This window comes from Pleurodeles waltl, chromosome 10, assembly GCF_031143425.1.
Source record: "Pleurodeles waltl isolate 20211129_DDA chromosome 10, aPleWal1.hap1.20221129, whole genome shotgun sequence".
NCBI lineage: Eukaryota > Metazoa > Chordata > Amphibia > Caudata > Salamandridae > Pleurodeles > Pleurodeles waltl.
Window position 1 is genome coordinate 1,447,797 of NC_090449.1, and position 14,825 is coordinate 1,462,621.

Genomic DNA, 14,825 nt, shown 5'->3' on the forward strand with positions numbered 1-14,825 from the left:
CAGCACCCTGCATCCCGTAAACCCATTGCTTCTAAAGCGAGCAGCCAACTTGGAAAAGCATTGTCCTCAGTGAATCATTGTTTTCCTGTTCCAAGATGTCCGCCACATTCAGACGCTTTATGTCTCCCATCTTGGATCCTCAGTACAATGTTCCATCTTGGAATGGTATTGTACGTAGTGTATAATTGTTTTACCGATCTAAGGTGGGTAACGTTGCTTCGGAATGTGGCAGCCAAATTGGAACTTTAAACAAATGGCAAAATATGTATAATACATATTAGAAAATGGATTATTATTTGAGGTGGGTGACTGACACTTCAAGAAATAATCACACCCCTTGTCAGGGTTAACCCTTAGAGTCACTAAATTAGCTGTAGTTCGACCCCCTGTAGCTACGGCACAGAGCAGACAGGTAACTTAGGGCAATGTGTGATGTTTTATGCAGTACCAAGACAGTAATAAAGTCAAATTGAAAAACAAGAACAATCTCCCAAACCTTCTGAGAAAAACAGAGTACATTTAACAAACAAACTGACACCTAAATGACAATTATCTAATAAAGAAAACCAGAGACCTGAATATTTAAAGAATTAACCTAAATAGCATTAAACGCAGAAAGGGCCAATGATAGTCTATGGCTGCGGCAGACCGGGACGTATGAGCAACTTGAGGCCGGCAGCGATGGAGCAGGGGTCAGAAAGACCAGCCGAATGCACCTTGGTCAGAGGTTTTGTCTTCAGACAACAACAGTTGTCATTGTTCAGCTGCGTACTCCCAGGAAAGAGGTCTTCCATCTTATCTCCCTGTGGCCACACAGGGGGTCAGCCAGCCGCTTGGAGTCCATTTCTTTCTCCAGGGTAGGCCAGTCATTCAGGGCTCCTCTCATGTCACAGACAGCACGTCCACTCCTGGGCTGAACTTCCCTAGCTCCTGAAGATAGCACATTCCAGCGTGGCACCAGCCCGTAGGCGGGTGTAACTCCTGGACACTTCCTAAGCGGTCGATGATGTTGGTGAGCGGTGCCATGTAGACATTGAACAGTGTGGGGCGAATCGAGGATCCGTGGGGGCTCTGCAGAGCGTACTGGCGGAGGTGTGTGGTGTCCGGCAGACGCCCAGTGAGGAAGGAGCTCATCCATCGGAGAGCTTGTCTTTGTGTGCAGGTGACTGACATGCATGGACTACTGATTCAGATGTCCCATCCAGGTGCAGAGAAGAAAGAAAGAACGAACGCAAGGAAGAAAGAGCGCGTGCCCTGCATTCCTTCTTCGGGGATGTGAAGAGCTGAGAACCAGGTGGAGACGTGGACTCCGGGGAACCGGAGGAGTGAAGAGAAGGAGATATGTAGATGAAGGAAAGAAAAGGACAAGAGCATAGGAGAGGGAGAGGAGAAAGAGGAAGATGCGAGGAGAGAGTAAATGGAAGGGATGAGAAGAATTATGAAAAGTAAGGGAGGGGGCGAGGTAGGGAGAGGGCCAGCTCCGGTGCCTGCAGTGGGTCCACAGCACAGAGCCCAGTGGCGCCAGGAAACCTGAGGGGCGGGCCCCTGCAGAGTACATGCAGGGTCCCCCCTCCGGACTCAGCCAGGAGCCCTCTGGCCAGGGTACTGTGCTGAGGGCCCCCCCGGACTCAGCCAAGAGCTCCCAGGCCAGGGTACTGTGCTGAGGGCCCCCTCTCTCCGGACTCAGTCAGGAGCTCCCAGGCCAGGGTTCTGTGCTGAGGGCCCCTCCGGACTCAGTCAGGAGCTCCCAGGCCAGGGTACTGTGCTGAGGGCCCCCTCTGGACTCAGTCAGGAGCTCCCAGGCCAGGGTACTGTGCTGAGGGCTCCCTCTGGACTCAGTCAGGAACTCCCAGGCCATGGTACTGTTCTGAGGGCCCCACTCCCTCTGGACTCAGTCAGGAGCTCCCAGGTCAGGTTACTGTGCTGAGGGCCCCCTCTGGACTCAGTCAGGAGCTCCCAGGCCAGGGTACTGTGCTAAGGGGCCCCTCTGAACTCAGTCAGGCGCTCCCAGATCAAGGTACTGTGCTGAGGACCCCCTCCAGACTCAGTCAGGCGCTCCCAGGCAAGGGTACTGTGCTGAGGGCCCCCCTCCCTCCGGACTCAGTCAGGAGCTCCAGGACCAGGGTACTGTTCTGAGGGCCCACTCCCTCCGGACTCAGTCAGGAGCTCCCAGGCCAAGGTACTGTACTGAGGGGCCCCTCTGGACTCAGTCAGGAGATCCCAGGCCAGGGTATTGTGCTGAGGGCCCCCCTCCCTCTGGACTCAGTCAGGAGCTCCCAGGCCAGGGTACTGTGCAGGCCAGGGTACTGTGCTGAGGGCCCCCCCAGACTCAGCCAAGAGCTCCCAGGCCAGGGTAATGTGCTGAGAGCCCATCCGGACTCAGCCATGAGCTCCCATGCCAGGGTACTGCGCTGAGGGCCCCCCTCTCTCCGGACTCAGCCAGGAGCTCTCTGGCCAGGGTACTGTGCTGATGGGCACCCCTCCCTCCGGACTCAGTCAGGAGCTCCCTGAGGGCCCCACTCCTTCCGGAGTCAGTCAGGAGCTCCCAGGCCAGGGTAATGTGCTGAGGGCCCCCTCTGGACTCAGTCAGGAGCTCCCAGGCCAGGGTACTGTGCTGTGGGCCCCCTCCCTCCGGACTCAGCCAGGAGCTCCCAGGCCAGGGTACTGTGCTGAGGGCCCCGTCTGGACTCAGTCAGGAGCTCCCAGGCCAGGGTACTGTGCTGAGGGCTCCCTCTGGACTCAGTCAGGAACTCCCAGGCCATGGTACTGTTCTGAGGGCCCCACTCCCTCTGGACTCAGTCAGGAGCTCCCAGGTCAGGTTACTGTGCTGAGGGCCCCCTCTGGACTCAGTCAGGAGCTCCCAGGCCAGGGTACTGTGCTAAGGGGCCCCTCTGGACTCAGTCAGGCGCTCCCAGACCAAGGTACTGTGCTGAGGGCTCCCTCCAGACTCAGTCAGGCGCTCCCAGGCCAGGGTACTGTGCTGAGGGGCCCCTCTGGACTCAGTCAGGAGCTCCCAGGCCAGGGTACTGTTCTGAGGGCCCCACTTCCTCTGGACTCAGTCAGGAGCTCCCAGGTCAGGTTACTGTGCTGAGGGCCCCCTCTGGACTCGGTCAGGAGCTCCCAGGCCAGGGTGCTGTGCTGAGGGCCCCCCGACTCAGGAGCTCTCGGGCCAGTGTACTGTGCTGAGGGCCACCTCCGGACTCAGGAGCTTCCAGGCCAGGGAACTGTGCTGAGGCCCCCCCAACTCAGGAGCTCTCAGGCCAGGGTACTGTGCTGAGGGCCCCCCTCCCTCCGGACTCAGCCAGGAGCTCCCAGGCCAGGGTACTGTGCTGAGGGCCCCACTCCCTCCGGACTCAGTCAGGAGCTCCCAGTCCAGGGAACTGTGCTGAGGGGCCCCTCTGGACTCAGTCAGGAGATCCCAGGCCAGAGTACTGTGCTGAGGGCCCCCCCGACTCAGGAGCTCTCAGGCCAGGGTACTGTGCTGAGGGCCCCCTCCAGACTCAGGAGCTCCCAGGCCAGGGTACTATGCTGAGGGCCCCCTCCCTCTGGACTCAGTCAGGAGTTTACAGGCCAAGGTACTGTGCTGAGGGCCCCCTCCAGACTCAGGAGCTCCCAGGCCAGGGTACTGTGCTGAGGGCCCCCCCTGACTCAGCCAAGAGCTCCCAGGCGAGAGTACTGTGCTGAGAGCCCACCCGGACTCAGCCATGAGCTCCCATGCCAGGGTACTGCGCTGAGGGCCCCCCTCTCTCCGGACTCAGCCAGGAGCTCTCTGGCCAGGGTACTGTGCTGATGGGCCCCCCTCCCTCCGGACTCAGTCAGAAGCTCCCTGAGGGCCCCACTCCTTCCGGACTCAGTCAGGAGCTCCCAGGCCAGGGTAATGTGCTGAGGGCCCCCTCTGGACTCAGTCAGGAGCTCCCAGGCCAGGGTACTGTGCTGTGGGCCCCCTCCCTCCGGACTCAGCCAGGAGCTCCCAGGCCAGGGTACTGTGCTGAGGGCCCCGTCTGGACTCAGTCAGAAGCTCCCAGGCCAGGGTACTGTGCTGAGGGCTCCCTCTGGACTCAGTCAGGAACTCCCAGGCCATGGTACTGTTCTGAGGGCCCCACTCCCTCTGGACTCAGTCAGGAGCTCCCAGGTCAGGTTACTGTGCTGAGGACCCCCTCCAGACTCAGTCAGGCGCTCCCAGGCAAGGGTACTGTGCTGAGGGCCCCCCTCCCTCCGGACTCAGTCAGGAGCTCCAGGACCAGGGTACTGTTCTGAGGGCCCACTCCCTCCGGACTCAGTCAGGAGCTCCCAGGCCAAGGTACTGTACTGAGGGGCCCCTCTGGACTCAGTCAGGAGATCCCAGGCCAGGGTATTGTGCTGAGGGCCCCCCTCCCTCTGGACTCAGTCAGGAGCTCCCAGGCCAGGGTACTGTGCAGGCCAGGGTACTGTGCTGAGGGCCCCCCCAGACTCAGCCAAGAGCTCCCAGGCCAGGGTAATGTGCTGAGAGCCCATCCGGACTCAGCCATGAGCTCCCATGCCAGGGTACTGCGCTGAGGGCCCCCCTCTCTCCGGACTCAGCCAGGAGCTCTCTGGCCAGGGTACTGTGCTGATGGGCACCCCTCCCTCCGGACTCAGTCAGGAGCTCCCTGAGGGCCCCACTCCTTCCGGAGTCAGTCAGGAGCTCCCAGGCCAGGGTAATGTGCTGAGGGCCCCCTCTGGACTCAGTCAGGAGCTCCCAGGCCAGGGTACTGTGCTGTGGGCCCCCTCCCTCCGGACTCAGCCAGGAGCTCCCAGGCCAGGGTACTGTGCTGAGGGCCCCGTCTGGACTCAGTCAGGAGCTCCCAGGCCAGGGTACTGTGCTGAGGGCTCCCTCTGGACTCAGTCAGGAACTCCCAGGCCATGGTACTGTTCTGAGGGCCCCACTCCCTCTGGACTCAGTCAGGAGCTCCCAGGTCAGGTTACTGTGCTGAGGGCCCCCTCTGGACTCAGTCAGGAGCTCCCAGGCCAGGGTACTGTGCTAAGGGGCCCCTCTGGACTCAGTCAGGCGCTCCCAGACCAAGGTACTGTGCTGAGGGCTCCCTCCAGACTCAGTCAGGCGCTCCCAGGCCAGGGTACTGTGCTGAGGGGCCCCTCTGGACTCAGTCAGGAGCTCCCAGGCCAGGGTACTGTTCTGAGGGCCCCACTTCCTCTGGACTCAGTCAGGAGCTCCCAGGTCAGGTTACTGTGCTGAGGGCCCCCTCTGGACTCGGTCAGGAGCTCCCAGGCCAGGGTGCTGTGCTGAGGGCCCCCCGACTCAGGAGCTCTCGGGCCAGTGTACTGTGCTGAGGGCCACCTCCGGACTCAGGAGCTTCCAGGCCAGGGAACTGTGCTGAGGCCCCCCCAACTCAGGAGCTCTCAGGCCAGGGTACTGTGCTGAGGGCCCCCCTCCCTCCGGACTCAGCCAGGAGCTCCCAGGCCAGGGTACTGTGCTGAGGGCCCCACTCCCTCCGGACTCAGTCAGGAGCTCCCAGTCCAGGGAACTGTGCTGAGGGGCCCCTCTGGACTCAGTCAGGAGATCCCAGGCCAGAGTACTGTGCTGAGGGCCCCCCCGACTCAGGAGCTCTCAGGCCAGGGTACTGTGCTGAGGGCCCCCTCCAGACTCAGGAGCTCCCAGGCCAGGGTACTATGCTGAGGGCCCCCTCCCTCTGGACTCAGTCAGGAGTTTACAGGCCAAGGTACTGTGCTGAGGGCCCCCTCCAGACTCAGGAGCTCCCAGGCCAGGGTACTGTGCTGAGGGCCCCCCCTGACTCAGCCAAGAGCTCCCAGGCGAGAGTACTGTGCTGAGAGCCCACCCGGACTCAGCCATGAGCTCCCATGCCAGGGTACTGCGCTGAGGGCCCCCCTCTCTCCGGACTCAGCCAGGAGCTCTCTGGCCAGGGTACTGTGCTGATGGGCCCCCCTCCCTCCGGACTCAGTCAGAAGCTCCCTGAGGGCCCCACTCCTTCCGGACTCAGTCAGGAGCTCCCAGGCCAGGGTAATGTGCTGAGGGCCCCCTCTGGACTCAGTCAGGAGCTCCCAGGCCAGGGTACTGTGCTGTGGGCCCCCTCCCTCCGGACTCAGCCAGGAGCTCCCAGGCCAGGGTACTGTGCTGAGGGCCCCGTCTGGACTCAGTCAGAAGCTCCCAGGCCAGGGTACTGTGCTGAGGGCTCCCTCTGGACTCAGTCAGGAACTCCCAGACCATGGTACTGTTGTGAGGGCCCCACTCCCTCTGGACTCAGTCAGGAGCTCCCAGGTCAGGTTACTGTGCTGAGGGCCCCCTCTGGACTCAGTCAGGAGCTCCCAGGCCAGGGTACTGTGCTAAGGGCCCCCTCTGGACTCAGTCAGGCGCTCCCAGACCAAGGTACTGTGCTGAGGGCCCCCTCCAGACTCAGTCAGGCGCTCCCAGGTCAGGGTACTGTGCTGAGGGGCCCCTCTGGACTCAGTCAGGAGCTCCCAGGCCAGGGTACTGTTCTGAGGGCCCCACTTCCTCTGGACTCAGTCAGGAGCTCCCAGGTCAGGTTACTGTGCTGAGGGCCCCCTCTGGACTCGGTCAGGAGCTCCCAGGCCAGGGTGCTGTGCTGAGGGCCCCCCGACTCAGGAGCTCTCGGGCCAGTGTACTGTGCTGAGGGCCACCTCCGGACTCAGGAGCTTCCAGGCCAGGGAACTGTGCTGAGGCCCCCCGACTCAGGAGCTCTCAGGCCAGGGTACTGTGCTGAGGGCCCCCCTCCCTCTGGATTCAGCCAGGAGCTTCCAGGCCAGGGTACTGTGCTGAGGGCCCCCTCCCTCCGGACTCAGCCAGGAGCTCCCAGGCCAGGGTACTGTGCTGAGGGCCCCCTCTGGACTCAGTCAGGAGCTCCCAGGCCAGGGTACTGTGCTGAGGGCTCCCTCTGGACTCAGTCAGGAACTCCCAGGCCAGGGTACTGTGCTAAGGGGCCCCTCTGGACTCAGTCAGGCGCTCCCAGGCCAGGGTACTGTGCTGAGGGCCCACTCCCTCCGGACTCAGTCAGGAGCTCCCAGTCCAGGGAACTGTGCTGAGGGGCCCCTCTGGACTCAGTCAGGAGATCCCAGGCCAGAGTACTGTGCTGAGGGCCCCCCCCCGACTCAGGAGCTCTCAGGCCAGGGTACTGTGCTGAGGGCCCCCTCCAGACTCAGGAGCTCCCAGGCCAGGGTACTATGCTGGCCCCCTCCCTCTGGACTCAGTTAGGAGTTTACAGGCCAAGGTACTGTGCTGAGGGCCCCCTCCAGACTCAGGAGCTCCCAGACCAGGGTACTATGCTGAGGGCCCCCTCCCTCTGGACTCAGTCAGGAGCTCCCAGGCCAGGGTACTGTGCTGAGGGCTCCCTCTGGACTCAGTCAGGAACTCCCAGGCCAGGGTACTGTGCTAAGGGGCCCCTCTGGACTCAGTCAGGAGCTCCCAGGCCAGGGTACTATGCTGAGGGCCCCCTCCCTCTGGACTCAGTCAGGAGCTCCCAGGCCAAGGTACTGTACTGAGGGGCCCCTCTGGACTCAGTCAGGAAATCCCAGGCCAGGGTATTGTGCTGAGGGCCCCCCTCCCTCTGGACTCAGTCAGGAGCTCCCAGGCCAGGGTACTGTGCAGGCCAGGGTACTGTGCTGAGGGCCCCCCCTGACTCAGCCAAGAGCTCCCAGGCGAGAGTACTGTGCTGAGAGCCCCCCCGGACTCTGCCAGGAGCTCCCAGGCCAGGGTACTGCGCTGAGGTCCCCCCTCTCTCTGGATTCAGCCAGGAGCTCTCTGGCCAGGGTACAGTGCTGATGGGCCCCCCTCCCTCCAGACTCAGTCAGGAGCTCCCTGAGGGCCCCACTCCTTCCGGACTCAGTCAGGAGCTCCCAGGCCAGGGTAATGTGCTGAGGGCCCCCTCTGGACTCATTCAGGAGCTCCCAGGCCAGGGTACTGTGCTGAGGGCCCCCCCGACTCAGGAGCTCTCGGGCCAGTGTACTGTGCTGAGGGCCCCCTCCGGACTCAGGAGCTTCCAGGCCAGGGAACTGTGCGGAGGCCCCCCCGACTCAGGAGCTCTCAGGCCAGGGTACTGTGCTGAGGGCCCCCTCCGGACTCAGGAGCTCCCAGGCCAGGGTACTGTGCTGAGGGCCCCCCTCCCTCTGGACTCAGTCAGGAGCTCCCAGGCCAGGGTATTGTTCTGAAGGCCCCCCCTCCCTCCGGACTCAGTCAGGAGCTCCCAGGCCAGGGTACTGTTCTGAGGGCCCCACTTCCTCTGGACTCAGTCAGGAGCTCCCAGGTCAGGTTACTGTGCTGAGGGCCCCCTCTGGACTCGGTCAGGAGCTCCCAGGCCAGGGTGCTGTGCTGAGGGCCCCCCGACTCAGGAGCTCTCGGGCCAGTGTACTGTGCTGAGGGCCACCTCCGGACTCAGGAGCTTCCAGGCCATAGAACTGTGCTGAGGCCCCCCCGACTCAGGAGCTCTCAGGCCAGGGTACTGTGCTGAGGGCCCCCCTCCCTCTGGATTCAGCCAGGAGCTTCCAGGCCAGGGTACTGTGCTGAGGGCCCCCTCCCTCCGGACTCAGCCAGGAGCTCCCAGGCCAGGGTACTGTGCTGAGGGCCCCCTCTGGACTCAGTCAGGAGCTCCCAGGCCAGGGTACTGTGCTGAGGGCTCCCTCTGGACTCAGTCAGGAACTCCCAGGCCAGGGTACTGTGCTAAGGGGCCCCTCTGGACTCAGTCAGGCGCTCCCAGGCCAGGGTACTGTGCTGAGGGCCCACTCCCTCCGGACTCAGTCAGGAGCTCCCAGTCCAGGGAACTGTGCTGAGGGGCCCCTCTGGACTCAGTCAGGAGATCCCAGGCCAGAGTACTGTGCTGAGGGCCCCACCCCCGACTCAGGAGCTCTCAAGCCAGGGTACTGTGCTGAGGGCCCCCTCCAGACTCAGGAGCTCCCAGGCCAGGGTACTATGCTGAGGGCCCCCTCCCTCTGGACTCAGTTAGGAGTTTACAGGCCAAGGTACTGTGCTGAGGGCCCCCTCCAGACTCAGGAGCTCCCAGGCCAGGGTACTATGCTGAGGGCCCCCTCCCTCTGGACTCAGTCAGGAGCTCCCAGGCCAGGGTACTGTGCTGAGGGCTCCCTCTGGACTCAGTCAGGAACTCCCAGGCCAGGGTACTGTGCTAAGGGGCCCCTCTGGACTCAGTCAGGAGCTCCCAGGCCAGGGTACTATGCTGAGGGCCCCCTCCCTCTGGACTCAGTCAGGAGCTCCCAGGCCAAGGTACTGTACTGAGGGGCCCCTCTGGACTCAGTCAGGAAATCCCAGGCCAGGGTATTGTGCTGAGGGCCCCCCTCCCTCTGGACTCAGTCAGGAGCTCCCAGGCCAGGGTACTGTGCAGGCCAGGGTACTGTGCTGAGGGCCCCCCCTGACTCAGCCAAGAGCTCCCAGGCGAGAGTACTGTGCTGAGAGCCCCCCCGGACTCTGCCAGGAGCTCCCAGGCCAGGGTACTGCGCTGAGGTCCCCCTCTCTCTGGATTCAGCCAGGAGCTCTCTGGCCAGGGTACAGTGCTGATGGGCCCCCCTCCCTCCGGACTCAGTCAGGAGCTCCCTGAGGGCCCCACTCCTTCCGGACTCAGTCAGGAGCTCCCAGGCCAGGGTAATTTGCTGAGGGCCCCCTCTGGACTCATTCAGGAGCTCCCAGGCCAGGGTACTGTGCTGAGGGCCCCCCCGACTCAGGAGCTCTCGGGCCAGTGTACTGTGCTGAGGGCCCCCTCCGGACTCAGGAGCTTCCAGGCCAGGGAACTGTGCCGAGGCCCCCCCGACTCAGGAGCTCTCAGGCCAGGGTACTGTGCTGAGGGCCCCCTCCGGACTCAGGAGCTCCCAGGCCAGGGTACTGTGCTGAGGGGCCCCTCTAGACTCAGTGAGGAGCTCCCAGGCCAGGGTACTGTTCTTAGGGCCCACTCCCTCCGGACTCAGTCAGGAGCTCCCAGGCGAGGGTACTGGGCTGAGGGACCCCCCGCGACTCAGGAGCTCTCAGCCCAGGGTACTGTGCTGAGGGCCCCCTTTGGACTCAGGAGCTTCCAGGCCAGGGAACTGTGCTGAGGGGCCCCTCTGGACTCAGTCAGGAGCTCCCTGGCCAGAGTACTGTGCTGAGGCCCCCCCCCCTACTCAGGAGCTCTCAGGCCAGGGTACTGTGCTGAGGGCCCCCTCCCTCTGGACTCAGTCAGGAGCTTCCAGGTCAGGGTACTGTGCTGAGGGCCCCCCTCACTCTGGACTCAGTCAGGAGCTCCCAGGCCAGGGTACTGTGCTGAGGGCCCACTCCCTCCGGACTTAGCCAGGAGCTCCCAGGCCAGGGTAGTGTGCTGAGGGCCCCCTCTGGACTCAGTCAGGAGCTCCCAGGCCAGGGTACTGTGCTGAGGGCTCCCTTTGGACTCAGTCAGGAACTCCCAGGCCAGGGTACTGTGCTAAGGGGCCCCTCTGGACTCAGTCAGGAGCTCCCAGGCCAAGGTACTGTGCTGAGGGCCCCCTCCAGACTCAGTCAGGCGCTCCCAGGCCAGGGTATTGTGCTGAGGGCCCCACTCCCTCCGGACTCAGTCAGGAGCTCCCAGGCCAGGGTACTGTTCTGAGGGCCCCATTCCCTCTGGACTTAGTCAGGAGCTTCCAGGTCAGGTTACTGTGCTGAGGGGCCCCTCTGGACTCAGTCAGGAGATCCCAGGCCAGAGTACTGTGCTGAGGGCCCCCCCCGACTCAGGAGCTCTCAGGCCAGGGTACTGTGCTGAGGGCCCCCTCCAGACTCAGGAGCTCCCAGGCCAGGGTACTATGCTGAGGGCCCCCTCCCTCTGGACTCAGTCAGGAGCTCCCTGGCCAGAGTACTGTGCTGAGCCCCCCCCCCCTACTCAGGAGCTCTCAGGCCAGGGTACTGTGCTGAGGGCCCCCTCCCTCTGGACTCAGTCAGGAGCTTCCAGGTCAGGGTACTGTGCTGAGGGCCCCCCTCACTCTGGACTCAGTCAGGAGCTCCCAGGCCAGGGTACTGTACTGAGGGCCCACTCCCTCCGGACTTAGCCAGGAGCTCCCAGGCCAGGGTACTGTGCTGAGGGCCCCCTCTGGACTCAGTCAGGAGCTCCCAGGCCAGGGTACTGTGCTGAGGGCTCCCTTTGGACTCAGTCAGGAACTCCCAGGCCAGGGTACTGTGCTAAGGGGCCCCTCTGGACTCAGTCAGGAGCTACCAGGCCAAGGTACTGTGCTGAGGGCCCCCTCCAGACTCAGTCAGGCGCTCCCAGGCCAGGGTATTGTGCTGAGGGCCCCCTCCCTCTGGACTCAGTCAGGAGCTCCCAGGCCAGGGTACTGCGCTGAGGGGCCCCTCCCCCTTCTCTCCTCTCCTCCTCTCCCTCTCTCCTCCTGTCCCTCCTCTGTCCTTCCCCTCCTGTCCCTCCTCTCCTGCTGTCCCTTCTCTCCTCTCTCTCCTCTCCTCCTGTCCTTTCTGTCCCTTCTCTGTTCTTCATTTCCTCTTCCTCTCTCCTCCTTTTCCTTCTCTCCTCTCCTCTGTCTTTCTCCTCCTGTTCTTTCTCCCCAGTCCCCCGCCCTAGCTCCATCCCTCTCTCCTCCCATGGTCCTTCTGCCCTCCCTCCTGCCCCTCACTCCTCCCTCCTCTCCTCCTACTGTTTCTTCTCTACTCCAGTGGTCCTCCTCCCCTCCCTCCCTACTCTTAACTCCTCCTTCTCTCTATCTCTCTCTCCTCCCCTCCCTCCCTCCTCTTAGCTCCTCCCTCCTCTCCTCTCATCCCTCCCCCAGCCCTGCACTCCTCCTCCTCTCTGCGCAGTGCCAGTGACAACCGCGGATGCTCCGGGTCCCGGAGGGCGGACTCGACCTGGGGGGAGAGATCTCAGGGTGAGCACCTAGTGGGGGCGTCGGGGTGGGGGCCTTGGGGGCTGCCAGGGGTGGGGGGCTTAGTTGAGGGGGAGGGGAGGTGGGGGCGGCTGCGTCTTCTTCCCTGGCGGGGTCGGTGGGTCAGGGGAGGTCACTGCTGGACATCAGAGGAGACTAAGGGGGAGGGCGTAATAGGCGCTAGGGGACCACAGAGACGGTACTAGGCGCTAGAGGGGACAGAGGGAGAGGAGGCACTAGAGGTGCACATAGACGGTACTAGGCGCTAGAGGGGACAGAGGGACAGAGGGAGAGGAGGCACTAGAGGTCCACAGAGACAGTGGTAGGCGCTAGAGGTGTGAGGGGACAGAGGGAGAGCAGGCACTATAGGTGCACATAGACGGTACTAGGCGCTAGAGGTGCGAGGGGACAGTGGGACAGCAGGCACTTGAGGGCCACACAGGTGGTGCTAGGCGCTAGAGGTACCAGGAGAAGAATAGCAGCCACTGGAAGTCCAAGAGGTGGTAGTAGACACTATAGGCGCCAGGAAACAGGTTGCTAGCAGGCACTTGAAGTCCAAAGAGTGGCAGAAGGCTCCCAAAGAGGGTGGCGTGGGCGCTAGAGGTGAAACGAAGGCTGCGACAGACACCGAAGGTGATGGGAGTGCTAACAGGCACTACATGTGCCCAGACAGGGTGGTAACAGGCACTATAGGTGCTTAGAGAGGGGGCTGTCAGGCTCAAGAGGAGTTGAGAGTAGTAGCAGGCACCAGAGGTGCAGGAAACTAGGGAGGCATAGGAGGCCAGGAGAGTATTAACAGGCACCACAAGTACCTAGACAGAGTGATAACAGGCACTACATGTGCCTAGAAACGAGTCTGTCGGGCTCTAGAAGAGCTGAAAGTGGTAGCAGGCACTAGAGGGGCAGAGAGCCGGGGGAGGCACCAGAGGCCCTGAGAGTGGGTACAGGCACTGCAGGGGGTGGGAATGGTAGCGGGCACCTGACATGCCGTGAGCTCTAGCCGGCTCAAGAGCTGCTGAGAGTGCTAACAGGCACTACATGTGCCTAGAGACGGGCTCTCTGTCTCAAGAGCTGCTGAGAGTGCTAACAGGCACTAGAGGTGCGTGAGCTGGGGAGGCGCACGAGCAGGAGCAGGCTCAGGAGCAGGAGATGTTGAGAGTGTTAACAGGCACTGGAGGGGCCTTGAGAGAGAGAGTGCAATGGATGACGGGCACACGAGGCGCTGGGAACCGCACAGAGGGATCACAGGCACTAGAGGCGCACAGAGGGATCACAGGCACTAGAGGCGCACAGAGGGATCACAGGCACTAGAGGCGCACAGAGGGATCACAGGCACTAGAGGCGCACAGAGGGATCACAGGCACTAGAGGCGCACAGAGGGATCACAGGCACTAGAGGCGCACAGAGGGATCACAGGCACTAGAGGCGCACAGAGGGATCACAGGCACTAGAGGCGCACAGAGGGGTCACAGGCACTAGAGGCGCACAGAGGGATCACAGGCACTAGAGGCGCACAGAGGGATCACAGGCACTAGAGGCGCATAGAGGGATCACAGGCACTAGAGGCGCACAGATGAATCATAGGGACTAGAGGCGCACAGAGGGATCATAGGCGTTAGAAGCCCATATCGAGAGCATAGGCGCTAGAAGCCAGTAGAGAGATCATAGGCACTAGGAGCCCACAGAGGGATCATAGGCACTAGAGGCGCACAGAGGGATCATAGGCTCACAAGGTGGACAGAGGGATCATAGGCGTTAGAAGCCAGTAGAGGGATCATAGGCGCTAGAAGACCATAGAGGGATCATGGCGCTAGAAGCCCATAGCGGGATCATAGCCACTAGAGACCACAGAGAGATCATAGGCACTAGGAGCCCACAGAGGGATCATAGGCGCTAGAAGCCCACAGAGGGATCATAGGCAGGAGAGGCGCACAGAGGGATCATATGCTCACGAGGTGGACAGACGGATCATAGGCCCCAGAAGCCAATAGCGGGACCATAGGCACTAGAGGCCACAGTGGGATCGTAGGCGCTAGGAGCCCACAGAGGGATCATAGGCTCACAAGGCGCTATGCCGTAGACGCCATAGAGGTGCCCGAGCCCCGGGGGGGCTGTCTTGGGCAGTATAAGTGTCTTTGCAGCTCCTCGAGAAAGCCATGGTGGTCCAGGCGCTAGAGGAGCCCCGGCTGAGACCCCTCTCACACTGAGGGCAGGGGCCCCCAGACATGCCCCTGGACAGGGCAGTCGGGCTGTTGTGGCAGAAATTCACCGATGCTAAGGACGTTGGTTAGCCCCGGGAGGCACCAAGGACGGGGCAGAAGCGCCTAGAAGACGATGAGAATGGCTGCCTGTTAGAGGAGCATCGGGAGAGGAGCTATGTGGTGTCTTCAGTGCACGTCGGACAAGACCCCCAGCCTCCTACAGCAGAAGCTCCGTCACTGGTGAGGATGGGGGGGTCGGGGGCAAGGGCAAGGGGAGTGGGGGGCGCTGCTGTACACCCCAGGCCAGCCTCTTCCAGGTCTTCACCCTCACTGTGCCCTCAGTGACCATCTCTTCACCATCACTGTCTCATCTCTTCACCCTCACTGGCCTCTCAGTGACCATCTCTTCACCTCAGTGACCATCTCTTTACCCTCACTGCCCCTAAGTGACCATCTCTTCACCATCACTGTCCCATCTCTTCACCCTCACTGGCCCCTCAGTGACTATCTCTTCACCCTCACTGCCCCTCAGTGACCATCTCTTCACCCTCACTGTCTCATCTCTTCACCCTCACCGTCCCCTCACTGACAAGCTCTTCATTTCAGTGACCATCTCTTCACCTCACTGTTCCCTCAGTGACCATCTCTTCAATCTCACTGCCCCTCAGTGACCATCTCTCCACCCTCACTGTCCCATCTCTTCACCCTCACTGTCCTCTCAGTGACTATCTCTTGACTTCAGTGACCATCTCTTTACCCTCACTGTCTCTTCTGTGACCATTTCGTCACCTCACTGTC

At 62.2% G+C, this 14,825-nt stretch overlaps 1 protein-coding gene across 3 annotated transcripts in view; it reads left to right on the top strand.

Annotated features, from left to right (window-relative positions):
* The first annotated feature begins 11,948 nt into the window (after positions 1–11,948).
* Positions 11,949–14,825, top strand: part of IQSEC2 (IQ motif and Sec7 domain ArfGEF 2) — a 269,869-nt gene continuing 266,992 nt past the window's right edge. For all 3 annotated transcript variants that reach the window (XM_069209291.1, XM_069209293.1, XM_069209295.1), the window contains exon 1: positions 11,949–14,267. In XM_069209291.1, the coding sequence (XP_069065392.1) occupies positions 14,203–14,267 (65 nt within the window). In that variant the 5' untranslated portion in view covers positions 11,949–14,202. The remainder of the gene's footprint in view (positions 14,268–14,825) is intronic.